Here is a 22,168-nt window from a genome sequence, read left to right on the forward strand (position 1 = left end):
ACCACCAAATACGGAGGATGCGGAAAGGTCAGGGAATGACCACCGCATATCCCCAGAGCAATATGGCCTCGGTTGCTAATGCTCCAAATAACAAACAAATTTGCCTACTTAATTCTCTACCTATACCTGAGAATTAAGTAGCCAAGCTTTAATAAAGATTAAAATTAGAGATCTATAATCACCTTCACCACTTCATTCAATATTGCCTTTAGCTTGTGTGGTACCATTCAATCCCATTTGATATAATAAAATTTATTCAATCTATTAACATATATTCATTAATATACAGGCATCCCTGCTTATCACTCTCAACTAGGGACATAAAAACAGAGCACTAAGTGAAATCTCCCTCACCTAATGTGCATGGGGGAGTGAGATTTGAACATAGGAAATAATGTAGATAGTTTTAATTAGTTGGCTTGACTAGTATTTCTGATCGATTTTAAGGTAGCAACAAAACATATATTTTCATGAAAATGCAAGGAACTTACTTTTAAAATTAAGGAACTTTATATTTTTTACAATAATGGTTTGTGATCCTGTTAATTTTCAGATCATTCAAAACCACTAAATATGGGGAAGGCAATCTTGCAGGTCGTTTCCAATGTTTTCAAGGGCTTTCTCTTGTTCAGCAGTCATATCAATGAGTTCGGTGCTTAACCATCTTTCTAGTTTTTGATGAACTCATGTATGTCTTCAGATTCTATATTATCCAACCCAATATCTTTGTCAAGCTCTACTATATTGTTTTTAACCTTCTTGACATCAAAACCATGGAAGTATTCAACACAGTCTTCCCAAAGCTTTCTTATACTCTCATCAATTTTTGTTGAGCTTCCTGCGAGGTACTAACAATATTATCAATGGCTTGTTTAATATTGCATGCTTTCCAAAATTCTTTAAGGCTTGGTGCATTCTCCTCCTCATTCGTAGACTTAATAGCCTGATAGAAAATCCTCCTAGTGTAATAGCCCTTGGAAGCTGCTTACACACTGGTCCGTTGGTTGGATGAGAGATGTGGTATTTGCAGACAAAAAAACAACTTTTACAATGGCACTAAACTCATGAAGTGGAGGGAGTGTCCTGGTACATTATTCAATATCAGAAAAGCTTTTTTTGGAAATGTTACAGTCTGCAAAAATATTTTTAGCTGCTGAACTACAATAATCCAGTAACCATATTTGAGAAAGACTTCTATTAATCCAAGCTGCCTTATTAGATTGCCATATGACTGGCAACCTTGATTTAACAAATTCCTTAGAGTGCAGGAGTTTTCTGAGTGGTAGACTTCAGAAACTTTAAATCTGGGCATGGACTTTTCTTCCCTGTAAATCAAAGTTCTCTTGGGTATTCTCTCCCAAAATAGACCAAATTCTTCAATGTTAAACACCTGTTACAGGATGTAGTCACCTCCAGTAATATTCAAAAGTGCCTTCTTAAATTTTTTATGCTGATGTGAAAGGGGACAATTTTTTTGTCCCCTTTCACATCAGCACTGGCTACCTTCCTCTGGGAAGCAATGTTATTTAGATTACAATGCTTACAAAACCTATCAAAACAGCCTTTACTGCATTAAAACATTTGGCATTAGATCCTTATGGCAAATTTTTCTTCAAATCTTCGTATAAACTAATTGCCTTCTTTTGAATTACCATACAATTTAAGGGAATTCTATGATGCATATTTTCTTCTATAAACAAATTTAGCAATCTTTCCATTGAAGGTCCAGATCAATTTAATTTCATTCCACTTAAAGGAGTTGCTACCTTGCCACATAAGATTTTTTGCTTATTCTTTATTATGATTCTGTTGGTAGATCCGACTAAATCAAATATTTTGTATAGAGGTTATTTTCTAATAAAAAGCTTTTCTGATGGCTGTCTGAATTACTCGACTGCTTTGATGCCAATTTAAAAAAAGAAAAGTTGAAACAACAAATGCAGTAAACAGAATGCTTCAATGAACTTCAGTTAATTAGAACCTCTGAGCAGTCATCCCCCCCACTCCCCATTTTTATGAAAATCCCAAACACAAAACTAGAACCAATAGATAATACTTGTTAATATTAGACTTGAATTTCTGTAGTGGAAAACAAGGAAAAAAAAAGTTGGTTCTGTGAGTTTGAAGTTGGACAGTAACTGAATGATGAATGGCGGTCACATATTTTTGTACCAGTTTTGAAGAGAGTGGCAGAATTACAGATGCCAATTCAGAAGAACAGTGCCCACAGAAGTATCTATAGAAATGGCATGCAGCAGAGACAGAGAAGAGAGACTTTGTAAGAGATGGGTAATTAACTTAATTTCACTCTTTTGAATGGAAGCTTTCAAAGGCTCTCTGCCTTTGAAAAAATGAACACAACTTTTAAAATGTTGTCACAATTTGGGAGGTTCTATGGACTCATCTGACAATATTTACAAACTAGCACACAGTGTTTTCTGATCATCTTCAGGATGTACACATCATTATGTGCATCAATGGTAAATACTTATTAGAATGCTTTTTTCCCTCCCAAGCATATGTTGTTTACTATCTTTCAAGCAGAACTCATCTTCACATAATTTGGCTTAATTTTTTTATATTTTAATCAGTTTCTCATATTCATTTTGATTAAAGGTAATCAATGAAATAGGTAAAACTAATTAATATAAAGAAAACAGGCACTGTAAATTCAGCATACATCTCATAATCTGAAGTGGCATGCCCAAGCAGGTTGTGGCTTATATATTGGGTGCACAATAACTTACAAGACTTCCAACCCATTCAAACAGCTGCAATGGAATGTTCAACCAGATAGCATCAAGTTGCATATTTACATCACTAACAGTGATACAAATGTACCAGCAACTCAATATGCAGAAAACCATTTGTACATAAAGTGGGCGGCATGTACTTCATATCTGTAGTAAAATGATTTCATGCACTACATTTCACAGAAATGTACTTTCTGTGAAATATCTTCAGAAATTCACACAATGTGGACATACAAGGGATCCACAGGTAACAAATTAAACAATGCCTTGGTACAGAATAATTCTGATGTGTCAGTTCTGTACTAGATATGTAAAGTGTATATCCATGTGTTTGTGTCCTTTTGATTTATATGTAATTTTATTAATTTCATAACAGTTTGCATGATTTAGGCTTGAATTGGGTTAATACCCAGATGTTATTTCATATGAATGTATTGTGGTGATTGAACAAACAAGGTATAGCTGTAGGATCTGACAATTTTTAGTGTGCTGCTGTAGAGGATTGAGTTATAGGGTGGAATAAACAAGTAACAAATTAATAAATAAAAAAATTGAATTAACTTTACATTTTAAATTGATTATGACTGATTACAGTTTAATCATTTTTGTAATCTTCTGAAAACTACATTACTTTCTGTTGTTGATTCACATCAATCTGCCCAATATTGTTAGTAATTTTGTTCTTGAGTCCTTCTAGGGTGTGGGCACTTTTTTTTTTTTTAAACCAAATTATAGTATCCAATCAAATTTAGCATTAGCATTAGTAGAGGCATTTGATGCAAGAAAGCAAGCTTATGCAGCATCAGCCAAAAAAAAAAAAAACCCACTTCCACTTCACCCCTCTGTTCGTTCAAAATACCTGTCCAGCTGAGCCTTAAACTTATTTAGGCTATCAACCTCCACCACAAGAGATGGAAGTCTGTTCCACCAACCAACCAACCACCCGCTGGCTAAAGGCAAATTTCCGCACGTCTATCCTACATCTGTCTTTCCTCAATTTGAATTTATGCCCTCTCAGGTGATTTTTCTGAGCTAGAGGAAGAATCCCATCAGCATTGAGCATGCTTAAACCATTCAAGGCTTTATACACCTCTATCAGATCACCTCGCTGGTGCCTAGTCTCCAGACACTGTAATTTGCAAAACTTAAGGCTTTCTTCGTAAGAGCACCCCTTTGTTCCATTCACTAATCTTGTTGCCCTTCTCTGTACTCGTTCCAGACGCTCTACATCCTTCTTGAAATGAGGCCTCCAGACCTGTATACAGTACTCTAGGTGTGGCCTGACCATCGCCTTATACACTGTTAGGAAGCATTTTATATCTTTGGATTTTGGGCATCTTCATAGAAAAAATTCAAGTGTACTTAAATTAGGCAATCTTGCAGGTTATATGATGTCACCATATGTGGAAATCAAATGATTTGGAAACATCCTTTTGAGAACATCCATGCATTGTGGTGCAATCTTGTTGAAACCGTAAATATTCACATATGTCCAGCCAACTTAGTTTGACATCTAAAACGTTTTGTAACATATTGATGTATCAAGCACAGTTGGCTAAGATAGTCTAGTTATTCACCTTGAAAAAAAAAATATGGACCAATTATTGAAAATGCTATCACAGCATAACAAACAATAATTGCTCATACAACTGCAAAGATAAAAAATATCAAGGTTTTATCATTTATTATAATCATATACAAATTAGAACATTTAATCAAAAACTTCATTCTTAAAAAAACAATCTCACCTGAACTGCTAGTTTTTTCCATCCATTCTCAATTTTTTTTTGACCAGGAAAATGATAATCACACCACTCTAATAGTTCAGTGAGCGTTAAGTTTTCTAAATGTTCTACCTCTTTTGAAAGTCTATCAAATAAATAATTACATGTAACTATTTCTTCCCAATTACGATCTGCTTCTTCTTGTAACTGAAGATCCTTACATCTCTTTAATTTTATCAGAGACATTACCTGCAAAGAAAAGGAGACAAACATCAGGAAATAAACTGGCAGCATGCTACAATGTAATAATAGTATCAAAAGTTAAAAAAGGTTAAAAGTAAATTATAAAAAAAAAAATAAAAGGATTATTTAGTCAGCCATATCCCTTCAAAAAGGCCTCTAAGGTTGGGAGAGTAATACATATCCAGAATTTAAAACAAATACACCAACCGTTTAACTATAGTGGTTTAATACTGAAAACTATAAAATGTACCAAACGATACTACACTGTAAAATAATATATGCAAAAAACTGATTTACAAAATAAAATATACGATAAAAATTTTAAAATATACAATAAAATATAAATAAAATATTTAAAATACAATAAAATTAAAAGCGATAAAACATTGACTGAAGCTTTCGGGGGCTTCCGCCTCCTTTCTCAACAACAATGATGCTTAAGCAACACATCCTTAAGTAACAGGCTCACAGCACATGTGGCTGACCAGTCGCTTGCTCAATATTTTTTCCATGTGAACCAGAACCAGAAGCGGCTCGGGAGCATGGAAATATAAAACGCTCGTCTTTTGCCAGGACCACGGCTTCCAGAAGGGGGTGAAATCAAACACCCCTGTCCCTATTCATACTATTGTTCTCAGACGAGCCGATCCACAAACTCTCCAGCCACTTACGGTCCCAGAACCTATGCGCCCGGTCAAGGATGACAGCATTCACAGGGGAGACCCGATGATGTTTCTCCCAATAATGCTCAGAAATGGCGGACTTATTGAACTCTGCGGTCTACATAGCTCGCATGTGCTCCCCCAGATGGTCTTTTAGTCGCCGTCCTGTCTCCCCCACATAATATTCCCCACAATACGGGCGTTTGATCTCATATACGACCCCACTACTGGAATCCCCAAGAATGGGGTCTTTGACCTGTGACAACACTGTGTGCAACCTCCGGCCCGGAAGTTGCACACAGCGTGCCTGAAAGTCACGTAGCATTCTTGAAATTCGATCTGACAAGCCCGGATAGTAGGGAATATAAACTGTGGCGACTGGAACGGACGGTGTTCCATGATTAGGCTCCACGCCTCTATTATATTTATCAATGACCCTCTGGAGGTAACTGCATTTCATAAGATCCGCCCTAACTTGCCCAATTTCTCTCTCTCTCTCTCTCCTCAGAGGTACTACAATGTGTCCTAACCCTACCCAAAAGTGCCCTGGCCACACTGTTTTTATGCTGCGCAGTCTGTGCTGACCTATAATGGGTGTACTGGCTCCTACACATAGGCTTCCTAAACACTGTAGTACTAAGCCTGGAGCCTTCTCTACACACCATTACATCCAGGAATGGGAGGGAACCATTCACTTCTACCTCTGAGCTACCCCTGGAGCCTTCTCTACACACCATTACATCCAGGAATGGGAGGGAACCATTCACTTCTACCTCTGAGGTGGACTGTATAAAAGGAGAGACATCATTGAGAAAACTAACTACATCCTCTTCTCTCCCCTTTTGCACCAAAGTGAACGTGTCATACACGTATCTCTTCCACTTGCGCATAGGGAACTCCAAACTTGTAAAAACCCTATTCTCTAACTCTTCCATTGCCAGGTTTGTAACAATAGCGCTAATAGGAGAACCCATAGCTGTGCCATGAACCTGTTTGTACATCACTCCTTTATATAGCAAAGTCGTACTCGAAAGACATAATTCTACGCCACAGCATATATCCTCTACACTTAGGTGTGATCTAGTACTTAGGGTATCATCTCTTTGTAGTGCCACCTTTACACATTCCACCCCACGGGCTATGGGTATACAAGTGAATAATGACACCACATCTAGTGACACCATTATTTCATTCTCCCCTACATTTAGACTTTTAACGAAGTTCACAAAATCCACACTGTCTTTAACAACAAACATGGACCGTCCCACTATAGGAGAAATCAGCTGCGCCAGGAATTTTGACAAAGCATAGATAGGGCTCCCAATAAAAGAAACTATGGCTCGTAACGGGACCCCCACTTTATGTGTTTTCGGTAGCCCATAAAACCTGGGCAGCTGACACCCTGTTGCATGCATAGACCAGTACTCTTCTTTAGAAATCTTACTCGTTTTTAACCAGAGCTGTATTTTAAATATTTTATTTATATTTTATTGTATATTTTAAAATTTTTATCGTCAGTCAATGTTTTATCGCTTTTAATTTTATTGTATATTTTAAAATTTTTATCGTATATTTTATTTTGTAAATCAGTTTTTTGCATATATTATTTTACAGTGTAGTATCGTTTGGTACATTTTATAGTTTTCAGTATTAAACCACTATAGTTAAACGGTTGGTGTATTTGTTTTAAATTCTGGATACAGCCATATCCCATTTTTTTTCTGAGTTAAATTTTCAGGTAGTCCCCTTTCATTCAATGATTAATTACTATTTACTCCAATATTCAACTAATTTCTCTGTGAATTAAAAAAGTTCTAGTTAATAAAAAAATGATGTAATGCAAGTACAATTTTTATGGCTGAATTTTTTTTTTTTAATATTTAGCAGAATTGATATATATATGTATATATATATATATTTATTTATTTATTTATTTGTTTGTTTTGAAAATAAAAAGTGCAAAAATAGCATTTTTTAAATATTTAATTTTTTAAAGCACAAAATGTTACATACAGTAAGTATTGCTGTCAATTAAGAAAAGATCACACATTGGTATTCTCCAAGTAGCATTTCAAAAAATACCAAAAACATTTTTAAAAATTTAAAAGAAAGTTGTTCACCTTGTAACCCACAGAAATAATCACACTGAAATTTTGCATGCATAAAGTCTTTAAAACTGGACAATGGTAGAGATGCATACATTTCCTGTAAGTCTAAAATGGTTAGCATTAGTAGAGGCATATGATGCAAGAAAGCAGGCTTATACAGCATCAGCCAAAAAAAAAAAAAAAAACCCATTTCACATATCCATTTGCTCTAAAAGTTTGTCGTTTTTCCTTGAATTTTTTTAAGCTATCAACTTCCACAATGACATGGAAGTTTGTTCCAGCAATCAACTACCCACTGGCTAAAGGCAAATTTCCGCACATCTATTCTACAACTGTCTTTCCTCAATTTGAATTTATGCCCTCATGTTCATAATCTGAGGAAGAGGAAGGATCCCATCAACACTGGGCCTGCTCAACCCAATCAAGGCCTTATACACCTCAATCAGATCACCTAGCTCTCCAGACGCTGCAATTTGCAGAACTTAAGCCTTTCTTCATAAGAGGACCCCTTCGTTCCCCTCACAATCTTGTTGCCCTTCTCTGTACTTGTTCTAGCAACTCTACATCCTTCCTAAAATGAGGCCTCCAGACCTGTACACAGTACTCAAGGCATGGCCTGACCGACCATAGGGATAATCAAAGATACAAAGCAATAATCACCTCCTTATCCCTACTAGCAAAATTCCTGTATATTGTTGAAAAGACCCCATGACTTGTTCTGGCAGCCTGTATGCACCACACAATTATCCCAGGTCTTTTTCATTCTCTACCACACAGTTGGTATGTTTCTCTGGGGTTACTTCTACCCATATGCAGTTGCATTTGTCAATGTTAAATTTCAATTGCTGCTTCTCAGCCCATCTGTCCAACTTTTTGTTGCACCTGTTGAAGTAGCATACTGACATTAACAACCCCACCAACCTTTGTATCATATGCAAACTTCGACATTAAGCCTAATATACCTTCATCAATATCATTGATAAATATAAAAAACCGAACTGTGGGGGACTCCACTAATAACGTTAGTCCATGAAGGGCATTGTCCAGTGTCAGTTAAATTTTCAGTACAATTATTTTTTTTAAAAATAAAAAAGGGTATAAAACAGAGTATATGTTAAATTTAAAATTTTTATATAAAAAAGTTACAGTACATATTGAAATCCATTAAGAAAAGATGAAACACTATAATTGTCCAAGTGGAGTTTAAAAAACCTAAAACGTTTTCCAGAAATTAAAGAAAATTGTTACCTGTCAGGTGCCCTGCAACTTCCTTTGCCAGGTTAATTATAATCGGCTTAAGGTGGTTTTATTTTTCCCCTAATTAATAACTCGTGTTACTGCTGTGTAAGGTGGTTCTAACAAAATAAAGTATTATTTTCTAATTCTAGAAGAAAAAAGTGACTCACCCTGCCAATTGCAATCTATACTCATAATTGCAGCCTGTGAGTTAAGTTTTTTTGAATACAGGGTGTGATAGAATAATCTGATAACGTTCAAGGGATCAGTGAACATAAATGTACATATAATCATTGGATAATGACTAAGGTCATAGTGGTGAAAAAGAATATATGAAACTTATGATAGCTCTGAGAAGTGATGCAGAGGTACTAAATGATAATTATAAGAATAATTAAGATATTCTAATTAAATGCCTCCGTAGCCGAGTGGGCAGGAGCGGGAGTGCAATAGCACACGCTCTTTGAGTAGACAGGGGTTCAAGCCCCTGACTGCTGAATACGGTCGATCTGCCAACCCGCACTGGACCAGCGTGGCAGATTATGGGCCATTTCCCTCAGCATGAATTGTTGAGGAGGCTTCCATCCTGCAGTGGGTTGATAATGGCTGCACTTTACTTTTTTTTTTAATTAAATGCCCAGCACTGATTAATAAGCAATTTGTATTCTGAGCAAGCAATTTAAACTTTAATTCTTTTGAGGTGAGAGTAAGGACAACGAATAGTGGATTTTGGCAGACTAGTGTAAATTTAGCAATGTGCAACAATAATGGTAAGAAATTACTAGAATGTTTTTCTAAGTCATGAAGTAGGTTTTGAACAGGTTGAGTAGAAAACTTGCTTCTTGTCCAAATGTTAGAGGAGCATTCTGGGTCTCTTGCCAAGGCTATTGGCCGTAAAATTTGCCCATCTCTGTTAAAACCCAGTGGTTCTACTGCCACCTCAGATAAAGATAAAGCTGATCTCCTAGCAACCTATTTTTCTACTAACTCTTGTATCGATGACCTTGATAAACAATCTCCTACCATTCCATTCAATGCCTCATATGGTCTTCCATCAAAAGGATATCAGAAGAATTCTGAACAGTCTTGATACCAAGAAAGCATCAGGTCCTTATGTATTTCTCCACTTGTTCTCAAAACCTGTGTTCCTAAGCTTACTCCTGTTCTGTGCATCTTTTTACACTTTCTTATTCCACAGGTGTTTTCCTTTCTGCTTGGAAATTTACTCATATCCGCCCTGTTCCTAAAAAGGGTGACAAACTCCCACCCAATTATCATCCCATTGCACTTACATCTGTTCTTTCTAAAGTAATGGAGAAATCTATTAGCTGCAAACTCTTAAGACTATCTAGAAACCTTTCATCTGATCAATGATCACCAGTATGGATTGCAGCAGTGTTGATCCACTGGTGATATACTGGCTTATGTTGCCCATCTATGGACAAATTCAATGGAAAAGTCTGGTGCAGCTCAAAGCAGTTGCCTTTGACATTTCAAAGGCTTTTGATCATGTTTGGCATCAAGGTCTCCTAAATATACTTCCATGTTATGGTTTGCCAACTGGTTTTTGTAACTGGGTATCCATTTTTCTCTCTGACTGCTCACTAATTGATGGTAGATAGCTCTCTTTCTTCTAACTTCTCCATTAATGCAGGTGTTTCCCAAGGTTCCATTTTTTTTCACCCAATCTTTTCCTATTGTATATTAATGACCTTCTCATTGACTGGAAATCCTATCCATAGTTTTGCTGATGATATCACATTGCATTCCACCTTCCAGTTTGAGAAACCTTGCCCTGCACAAACAGCTTCAACTTCTTGAATATCCTAATTCCCTAAATGCTGATCTCCAGCTTCACCTTCTCGAATATCCACTACCAATTCTCTAAATGCTGATCTCCAGTGGGGCAAAGGTAACTTAGTTGATTTTGATTCTCCTAAAACTCAGTTGTGTCTTATATCTCGCAAAGAGGTTTCTTCTGCTCAACGAATATGTAATGTATGTAAGCAACGCTAACATTCAATTATTAAATTAGTTTAATAAAAAAACAGCTTTAAAACAAAGGTGCACATAAAATCTGGTTAAAAGATTGTATCAAGTACTACAAATATGTTCTATACTATTTTATTTTCTTATTTTTTTTTCATAAAAAAAAAGGGTTAAACAATGTAAAAGCAGGGTTAAGATTTAACTATGAAGGCCAAAATTAAAGGGTTAAACAATGTAAAAGCAGGGTTAAGATTTAACTATGAAGGCCAAAATTATTGAAATAAACAAATTTCCAGGTCTAAAGGATATGAATGTATTAAAACAATAAAGTACATTAATAGCTTGTTTGAATAAAAAATAATTGTGACTTCGAAGAGTGCAGTTTGTTGCTTTTAAAGAGAGCAGAAGGTACACGAAATCAAGATGCTACAGAAGAGATTGTGCTTAGTAGCGATGAAGAGAAAGAAAATTAAACGAACGTACATCATCTCACATATAAGTATCATAGTTTGTAAGGTAAGACAATTATTACTATTACTATTTAAGTTACTACTATTATAAAAATAAAGTTAAAATATTAAGTTATTACTACTATAAAAATTAAGTTTCCAATAGTTATAAAAAAATGGTGTATTTTTGTTGCTTTTGGAATGTAACCCCCCCCCCCCCCTTTTTGTACTGGTTCATAGTCCTGTATAACACGGTTTTGCATTACACAAGATTTTGTAGGAACCAAACTATCATGTTATACGAGGGTTACCTGTACAATAAATTCAAAGATAAAATTAAGATAAACCTTGATATATGGAACCATTATATTGACCTCAATGTTCTTAGAAATTAAATTTTTTTTTTGGGTTAATTTATTTCTATCTCACTATAAAGACCTATACTAGACTAACAACTTATCATTGAACATAACAGCCTTTTGATATACTGATGATTTACTCATCTGTAATACTGATTTTAGCAATATATCTAAATTAATTTATCATAACAAACTTAAGCCTAGAGAAAATATAGGTACAAAAAAATGCCAAATTTTTAGATCTAAACATAACACACACACTCTCTAATTCTTCACTACCTAATAAAATTGAACTATATGACAAAATTCTGATTTCAAAATGTTATCTAACTGATTGGAACCCTAAAATATTCATTAGGGTTCCAGTCAGTTAGATATGGAAATATGATTACAAAAATAACCAGAATAGCCAGAATCTGCAGTAATGAAATTTTATTTAATTTACTCTTGATAATTTGCATAAAAAAATTATATGACAAATTTCCTGTCAGTTTTATCAAACACACTGTGAACACATTGTTAATTTTTCATACAAGCTTATCTAGCATATGTTTCATGACGATTCTCCCTTATGCAGAATTTATATTACATTTTATTTGCCTTCATGTTCTCTATAAGTTAGCATTAGTATTTCCAAATGATGCAAGGAAGGAAGCTTACAAAGCATTAGGGGAAAAAAAAAAACCCACTCACATCACCGGTCTCTACACTCCACTAATTTATCCAAACAACCCACTTCCACAACATAAGATAGAAATATGTTCTAGCAATCAACTATCCTCTGGCTGAAAGTAAATTTCTGCACATATATCCTGCAACTATCCTTCCTCAATTTAAATTTGTATTCCCTTATGTGTGTTGTCTGAGCTAAATCGTTTCACTTACTCAACCTATTCAGAACCTTAAAACACCTCAATCAGATCTTAAATCTGATATCTGATGAAGCATTTAAGCCTAGTTTCCAGACACAGTGATTTGCAGAACTGGATCTTCTTGGTAAGTACCCTAGGTAAAAAGTACTCTGCAATCATTCCAAAAGATCAACATCCTTCCCTTTTTTTTTGGTGGTTGTTGGCGCATAGGCTTCTGTGGCCATAATGCACCTCCCAAGGTTTTTGCACTACTTTGATCCAAGCCCGAGGTGGGAATCGAACCAGCGACCTTTGGGTTGCCAGGCAGGCACTTTACCCACACAGCTAGCCTGGTCAGCAACATCCTTCCTAAAATGAGGCCACCAGATCTGAATACAGAACTCAAGATGTGGCCCAACAATTGCCTTATACAATGGTCCTGCTGGCAAAATTCCTGTATATCCATGGGCTGTCCCAGCAGCCTCTGCACTGTTCAGAGAGCTTCATATCTGCAGTGTAGTTAATCATATTTACAATTATCCCCAGGTCTTTTTCATTCTCCACTGCCTCGAATGTAGCACCTCACAGCTGGTACGCTAATCTGAGATTACTACTTCCCATATGAAGTACTTTGCATTTGTCAATATTAAAATTCATTTGCCACTTCTCAGACCATCTGCCTGATTTGTCTAGATCTTGTTGCAGTAGCATACCCTGATTACTGTCATTAACCACCCTGCAAACCAATACAATATCTTCTGCAAATTAAGACAAACCTGATGTGCCTTCATCAATATGATTAATAAATATGAAAAATAACAATAGGCTCAGCACTGAACCTTGGGAACTCCACTAATGACAGAAGACCAAGAAGAGCAGTGCCCAGTGATAACCACTCTTTGTCTTCTCCCACTCAACTATTCCTTTATCCATAGCAGTAACTTGCCCTTAATGCCACACTGCTCCAATCTGTACAGCAGTCTTCCATGTGCAACAGTACCAAAACTTTTCTGAAAGCTAAGTATATGATGTCAAAATTCTTTTTTGCATCCAGTTCCTTTGTTAGTGTGTAATAGAATCCCATCACATTGGTCAAACAAGATCACCTCTTAACAAATCCATATTATGACTGCAGTATAACTGCATTTCTATCTAGATGGTTCTGCATTAGTCCTTTAACCAGTGATTTCATTGTTTAATCGCAAACAGAAGTCAAGCTAACAAGGCTGTATCTACCCTCTTCACCCTTTCATCTCCCCTTGTGATGGATTGGAAATGTGCAAATGTCTCTCCTATTCATCTTGTGAATAGGAGAGAGATTTGCACATCTCCAATCCACAGACCTCCCCTGAATCCAAGGACACTCATAGTTATGGCTAAAGGTTTGCTTACCTCATTTGCTGTTTCTTTTAACATACCATGGTGTGGCTATTAAATAATGACACTGTTGCAATAAAATAAATATAATGAAATATTTCATACCATACAAGCTATCCCCTCAAGCCTTGGGCTTGCACACACTGTTCCATTCATTTCTTCCAAGTACAAACATTTCTGGAAGTCACCTTCTGTAATCCCTTTTAACACTTATGTAATTTTTTTTTTTTAATGTTTTCAATGGACTGAAAACAGGTTTCATTAAGTACACTTTTCAGTTTTGAGAAGAGAAACAGTAAAGGGACTAAGTCTGGCAAGTAGGGTGCATGTTTACCCACATGGATTTGTTTTTTGACCAGAAACTGATGAACAGAGAGAGCACTGTGTGGCGGAGCATTGTATTGATGGAATCAATAAAATGCTCAACAACCTACAATGCTCCAATAAAAAAGTCAAACCATCCATCCACAAAAATTTGAAAGGTCTCTTCTTTTGAATTTTTTCATGCAGCTTTATCAGAACTTTCTATAATGTAGTATGTTTGACTGACAGTCTGATTTGATGAGATGTATTCAGCCATAATAATTTGTTTAATATGAAAATAAACATGCATGGTTTTTATTTTTGATTTTGACATTCTAGTTTTTTTTTTTTTTTTTTTTTTTGTCTGGGGGATTGCATTGACTGTTTTTTTTTGTTTCTGGGTCATACAGGAATAGCCAACTTTTATCACAAGTAATTATAGCACTCAGAAAGTCTGGATCTTCAATTTTTTTTCAAAACATCTTCACAAACTTGGAGTGTTCTCATTCTTTGTCTTCATTCAAAACTTTTGGTACATCTTGATACACACTTTTCTCACGCCTAAATTATCAGTTAAATTTGTCTGGCTGTTTCTTTGTCCATACTGAGTTCTGATGCAGCCATTCTAATACTTAAATGACAATCACTTCTAATTAATGTCCTTACCTGGTTCACAATTTCATCAGTTTTTTTGTGGATACCAAGTGGCCTGGTATTCAAACATGCACGTTATTGACAGAAGTATATTCCCCATAAACTTGATATAACAACTCATAACTTTCAGTTGGTATTTTCTTTTGTTTTGTTAAAAATTCAAGGATGATTCATTGTTTGATTCTTTTGTCTGTCATTTTTATGGCAAACTGCAACAACACAAGGCAATGAAACCTGTCTCACTGCAAAGCAAATGAGTGTGTTGGAACATGACTTACCAGACAACTAGAGAAAGGTTCAAGGTCAACTGCTGTGTACTCCATCTCTTATTTAATAGCCACACCTTGTATTGCTTATTTGGTATAAAAGCTTTATACCAAATAAGCAATACATTAGCATTAATAGAGGCATATGATGCAAGAAAGCAAGCTTATATAGCATTAGCCAAAAAAAAAAAAAAACTTTCCCATTTCACCCATCCATTACTTCTATGCTTGTCTAGTTCTGCCTTGAACTTATTTAAGTTTTCAATGAATATTTCCCATTTAGAATTTGCAGTTGGTAACATTGTCAGTTGGTTCCACTGAAGAGAATTTAAAAATCGTCCGTAATCACTGTAGTTGCCTTTACAAAAGCGAAATCCTTCCTTTTATCCTTAACAGTAGTTATAGCTTTAAGTAGCTTCCACATCAATACACAGTATTATGATCACTGCTACATAGTGATTCCTTTACATGGATATCCTTAATGCATGAAAAGTCACTGCTTATAATCTGATCAATAATACTGCTTTCTCCTGTTGCCTCTCTAATATGCTACTGTAAAAAATGTTCATCCAATAAATCCAGAAAAGTATTACTATTGTGTGAGTGATCGACCCACAACTTCCGGTCAATATTTAGAATGCTGAAATCCCCCATTCTAAGAAATTCTGATTTACTGGCCCACTCAATTTGTCTGTACAGATATTGTTTATACTCATTATGGTTGTTTGGCCTCTGAAAACCTACAATGTCCATGTCTGATAGCCTAAGTACTTCAAATTCATCAAATCTGTTTGTTATACTCTTAGAATTAGTGTGTACACAAGCATACATACCCTTTTTTTGACTTTATTTTTATTTCTTTCAACTTTTAATAATCCTAACATAGCGGGCTTGTTTCATGAGGACTCCCACCAGTCCTGTAATCCCCAATACTTCATTTCTAGGCTGCTGCATGCCCCCAATAGAAGCAATTCAAGAATCACTTTCACCTCTGCCTGCAGCTCCTCTTAATCTTTTAGTCTGTGCAACCCAAAAGTTAGCAGTTTTCCAACCTATCTAACACTATCCTGTTAGCATCACCAATATTCCTTCACCCTTTCTATTCAAGTGCATCCCATCCCTGTAAACATAGTTTCTGCTGTTAACAAGCACGGTCCATGCTGCAAATATTCTACCCCACCAAATTACTTACAATTATTCTGTACTTGCTCTATGTAGCATATGGTTTTTCTATTGTTCAGATTAAATGAATCACCTATTATGTTTAACTCCTTTTATTTTATTACAATGGATCTTCACATATTTATTTATGGTTATTATTCTAACCACTCAAATTTATTTTATAAATTTCTCAGGCATACTTTGTCATTGTGGTTATTATATTACTTTGTATTTGGTTGAACTCATTATTTTCCCATTCAATATCTATAATTATTTTATATGATAAATTTATTGGCTTTGAAATTTAACCTCTACCTTTACTAGTATTTCATTCTAATATGGCTTAACTACACATGCTGTCACTACTCTGGTGTTCTAGTTGTTTTTCCACTAGCCAATCCAGTATTGGGAACAGGAGTAAAACCCCCTGGCTGTTGGCCATGAAGGGTTGTATTATTGCAATGCAATAAAGAATTAATAATACTACCTTTCCTGCACCTTGTGTATTTATCTTGTATACAAAATTTGTATGCATTTTCTTCAATATTTTTCTGTAATATCTCACCCCTTTAGGTAACAGCTTCATTTCTTCAATACGTTTTCATCCTTTCTATACGTTTATATATTTTCTTAAAATATACTTGACATATTTGAAAAAAAAATGTTCCTTCCTTTCCTGTTTTGAAATATAACAACACAGTTTTTGGCTATCATTAAAATTATATAATGTTGGCCATTCACTTCTATAAGGTTATTTTCCTATCCATTCATTTAACTTCACTCTCAAAAATTAACATTAAAGAATAATTTAACATTAGCATTAATAGAGGCATATGATGCAAGAAAGCAAGCTTATATAGCATTAGCCAAAAAATAAAAAACCCTTCCCATTTCACCCATCCATTCTCTCCAAATGCTTGTCTAGTTCTGCCTTGAACTTATTTAAGTTGTCAACCTCCACTACGACAGGTGAAAGTTTGTTCCAACCACCAACTGGTTAAAGGCAATTTCTGCACATCTATTCTACAGTTGTCTATTTTTATTATTATTACTGTTATTAGCTATATGGTGCAAGGAAGCCCGAGGCTAATGCTGCACCAGCCAAAAAAAAAAAAAAAAAAATTCTGAATTACCCTGAGAGAGAGAGTCAGAAGTAGAAGGGAATCACCAAGAAAGAGAAGAATGATGATAACCAGCTCAGGACCCTGGGTGTGCCAAGCCCATACTCACCAGAGGTGAGCCCCCAGGTCCTTTCCTCAATTTGAATTTATGTCAATTCAGGTGAGTAATCTGAACAAGAGGAAGAATCCCATCAGCATTGAGCTTGCTCAAACTGGTGACGCCCAAAATCCAGACAGGCCAAAATCCCAACATACCGATTGTATTTAAAAAAACAAAGCTAGAGTCTATTTCTCAGAAACATATTTTTCAATAAAATATGTTTTTCATGTAATCAAAATGTTATTTGAACACATGGAATATGTACATTGCAGTTATGCAAACAGTATATGGTAATGTCAATATTTTATGTCATATTAATAAATAAATAAATAAATAAATAAATCTTTATTGTGAAGTAGATTTACAGCACAATATCCCATCACGGCGACGAGCGCCAGGGGTTCACATATAGATAACATAAGTACAAATTCAAATGGCTACAAAATATAGCGAACACATACAAAAGGCTACAAAATACAGATTACAAATGCAAAAAGAAATACAAATACAAATAATCAATAACACACATTTATATTTATATATATATATATACACAAGAAATTTATTTTTATTTCAAACGATATAGCTTAAGATAGAGGTGCATAACCATAACTTACAAGGACACAAAATAACAGTTGTTATTTTGTTAATATTGGATTTGGTATGACTTCACGATATATAGAGACTGTTAGGGTCCTTGTAGGTTATGGTTATACACCTCTATCTTAAGCTATATCGTTTGAAATAAAAATAAGTTTCTTGTATTTTCTCAGGCTTATGTAATATTCAATCATTTCTGAAAGCATTAATTTGTCCTGGCCTGAATTTATCAGTTGTATAAATTATCTAGATATTAGTGATAATATTGCTTTACACACACACACACACACACACACACACACACACACACACAGTATAATCAACTCCTTATCCCTGCTACCAAAATTCCTGTATATCATTGACAAGACACCATGAGCTACTCTTGAAGCTTGTCTGCAATGCTCAGAAAACTTCATATCTGACTGCACAATTACTCCCAGGTCCTTTTCATTCTCCACTACCCTGAGTGTAGTACCACACAGTTGGTACATTTCTCTGGGGTTACTGCTACTCATAAGCAGCACTTTGCATTTGTCAATGTTAACTTCATTTGCCACCTCTCAGCCCATCTGCTTAACTTTTCTAGATCCTGTTGCAGTAGCGTACTGTCATTAAAAACCCTGCTAATCTTTGTATTGTCTGCAAATTTGGACATTAACCCTGATATATTTTCATCAATATCATTGATAAATACAGAAAACAACAATGGGCCCAACACCGAACCCTGGGCGACTCCACTAATAACATCACTCCATGAACATGAAGAGCAGTGTCCACTGATTACCACTCTGTCTTCTCCCACTCAACCTTTATCAATAGTAGCAACTTGCTGTTAATGCCATATTGCTCCAATTTGCACAGTAGTCTTCCATGTGCAACAGTATCAAAAACTTTCCTAAAATTCAAGTATATGATATCAAAATTAGTTTTTGCATCCAGTTACTTTGTGATCACATCATAATATCCAATCAAATTAGTCAGACAAGGCTTCCTCTTAACAAACCCATGCTATGACTGACCTATAATTGCAGTCTTGTCTAGATGATGCTGCAGTGCTTCTTTACCCGGTGACTCCATTATTTTCCCTGGAGCAGAAGTTAACCTAACAGGTCTGCAATTACTTGTGTCACCCTTTGATTCCCCCCTTGTGAATTGAGGACACATTTGTACACACATATACTTGATATATATTATATAAAAATGCTCCTTCCTTCTGAAAGGTAACAACATAGTTCTTGGCTAGCACTTTAATGCATGACTTTGGCATTGGCTTTTCACATACATAACGTTCTTGTCCATTGATTTAGCCATGTTCTCAAAATTTTTGGTAATAACTTGTCTTTCTCTCATTAATATTGTTCATTTCATAGCATGGGATATACAGGGTTTTATTAAAATTGCCTTTCAAGCTTTAGCTCTATTTTTACCTTCTAATATCTTATACTTTGAACTTTGCTTTCTCTATAAAGATATTTATTTTCCTTTTGTAAATATTTATTCTATTATAACTTGGTCTTAGTAGACTTTCAACTTATTATTTTTTGAAAGAAAGTTACTGATCTTCTTCCTGTCTGTGTTTCATTATATTTAATTATTATTACCATTAATCATATCTGTTTATAATGCTTCATTTATTTTGCTTACTCATAACTATTTCTTATGTTATAAAACATGAACTTTGCCACTACTGGTGAATGGTTAGCCATTACCTTATGGATTTACCTATTTTTTTTATTTGTAATTTCAACAATAATGATCCATTTTAAAATTCCTTTATGTTTCAAAATTTCTATGTCATTTTAGCTGTGAGCATGGATCTAATCTTTCTAATATTCTATACATTCTAAAAATTTTTCATTTATCCTATTTCTTAAAAACACTTTTGTTATATGGTATTAACATACATTTTTCAACTAGCTCTTCACTAAGCTGGGACCCTCTCTTTGTGGTTGGGCCAGTCTACTCCCAACTTGACCGAGTATATCACCAGCTTTTCATCACTTTTCTATATACTAGCTTAACTTCTTTTTTCTCTTAACTGAGCTATAAAAGTTGTTTGACAGCACAGTGAATGTTATTACTTTTCTCTAATCTTCCATTATGTTATTCTCCTTTTATGAATGTACACCTAATTCTGTTTTTGCACGAACTTTTTTTACACGAATTTGATTTAACACGAATTCAAAATAAATATTTCATTCTCTTTTTACACGAGTCATTTTGATTTAACACGATTTCTATGAATTTTTTTTGCCTAAATTGTAAGAATTTTTTTTTTATTTGTGGCATATTAGTATCATTTCTATATTACACGCACCAATAGATTGGATAACAGCTAGTGTGTGCGTTTTGAAACGCGTGCTTTTGCTTACCAATGTGTACGTCTAGGTATCTATGAATCATCAACGTTTTTATTGAATTTGGTGCACATTTATGGTATTCGTGCATTGTACCTTCGGAAGACATGTAGTAGTAAGCTCTATTTCAAAGTGAAAGAATCTTTAGTGAAATTTGTGCACATATAAATTTATTAATTTTGCCAATAGTCAATAAATTGTAAGTTTACAAATTTTTCATACCTTTTTTTATTAATTATAACTGAGATATTTTTCGGTAGCTCTTATATAATGTCGAATAATTCGCCTATTACCAGAACTTAAAATTCAAATTTTAGATAGTCTTGCAACTGGACAAGTGGCTACGCCTCTAGGAAAGCATTTTGGTGTACATGAAGCTACCGTAAGAACTATTAAGAAAAATGAAGCTGCAATTAGGAAGTTCGTATGTTCTGGAACAAAAGTAAGTGTTAATTCATCATCATATACAAGAGATATTGTCAAGGAAAAAATGGAAAAGGCTCTGGTAATATGGATAGAAGATCAGTCACAAAAAAGAGTACCAGTAGATGGAAATGCCATCAAGCAAACAGCACTAAGAATTTACAGACAGATTAAAGAAAAGGAGCCAAGCACTTCATCCCAGTTAAACAGAAAGTATGAATTTTCTGCGAGTACAGGTTAGATGACAGGGTTTCTTAAAAGGAATGCTCTTCATAATATAAAAATTAAAGGTGAAACTGCATCTGCAGATGAATCGGCTGCTAAAGTATTCCAGCAGGAACTTGCAAAAATTATTGAAGATGGAGGATACACTCCTGATCAAGTGTGGAATGCAGATGAAACTGGTTTCTTCTGGAAACGAATGCAACAGAACGTATGTAGCCAAATCGCAGAAAACTGCTGGTGGTTTTAAGGTAGCTAAGGATCGCGTGACGTTATTATTTTCCTCCAACGCTTCAGGAGATCGTATGTTGAAACCACTGCTGGTAAATCGAGCCCTAAACCCACGTTCAATGAAAGGTGTAGATATCAATAAACTGCCTGTTCACTGGATGGCAAACAAGAAGGCCTGGGTGACCACTACTATTTTTACAGAATGGTTCAACAAATGTTTCGTCCCAGAAGTCAGACGTTATATGAATTTGAAAGGTCTCGAATTTAAAGTTCTTCTGATTCTTGACAATGCACCCGGCCATCCTGTCTTGGAAAACCCAAACGCACAAATTTTATTTCTGCCACCTAATACTACATCTTTGATACAACCGCTAGACCAAGGTATAATTGCTACAATTAAAACATACTACGTAAAACGAACATTCCAACACGTTTTGGACAAACTGAATGATGAAACACTAACAATCATTGATGTGTGGAAGAAATTCTCAATTATGGATTGTATCAATCAAGTTGGATTAGCGTTAACTGAATTAAAACCAGCAACTTTAAATGCGTGTTGGAAAGCGGTTTGGCCACAATGTGTAAAAAGCAAAGATCCCATCATCCCTAATACGACCGAATTTCCCAACATCATTACAATGGCATACAAAATTGGTGGAGAAGGATTCGATGATCTATCGTTTGAAGATATTGATGAATTGTTATCCGACAAAGCCCTAAGCGAAGATGAAATATTAGAGGTTGTCCTTGGGACTCCTTATCCCACAGAACGTAGTGATAATGAAGAAAATGATCCTGTTCTAAATGCAGATTTAATAAAAGAAGGTCTGAAACTGGCCAGAAAATTAGATAATCATTTTGTCAAAAATGACCCTAATGTGGAACGCGCTGGGAAGTTTCAACGTGAACTGAAGTTGTTGACAGCCTCTTACAGAGAATTATATAACGGCCTAACCAAAACACGAACACAACGATT

The 22,168-nt window shown here is 35.1% G+C and overlaps 1 protein-coding gene across 3 annotated transcripts in view; it reads right to left on the minus strand.

Moving 5' to 3' along the window:
- Positions 1 to 22,168, minus strand: part of LOC150088086 (nardilysin-like) — a 569,173-nt gene that overhangs the window by 32,667 nt on the left and 514,338 nt on the right. For all 3 annotated transcript variants that reach the window (XM_090370567.1, XM_090370565.1, XM_090370566.1), the window contains exon 29: positions 4,502 to 4,726. In XM_090370567.1, coding sequence (XP_090226693.1) covers positions 4,502 to 4,726 — 225 coding nt within the window. The remainder of the gene's footprint in view (positions 1 to 4,501; positions 4,727 to 22,168) is intronic.

This window comes from Mastigoproctus giganteus, chromosome 3 (assembly GCF_048544385.1).
Source record: "Mastigoproctus giganteus isolate SK-2022 chromosome 3, ASM4854438v1, whole genome shotgun sequence".
Taxonomy (NCBI): Eukaryota; Metazoa; Arthropoda; class Arachnida; order Uropygi; family Thelyphonidae; genus Mastigoproctus; species Mastigoproctus giganteus.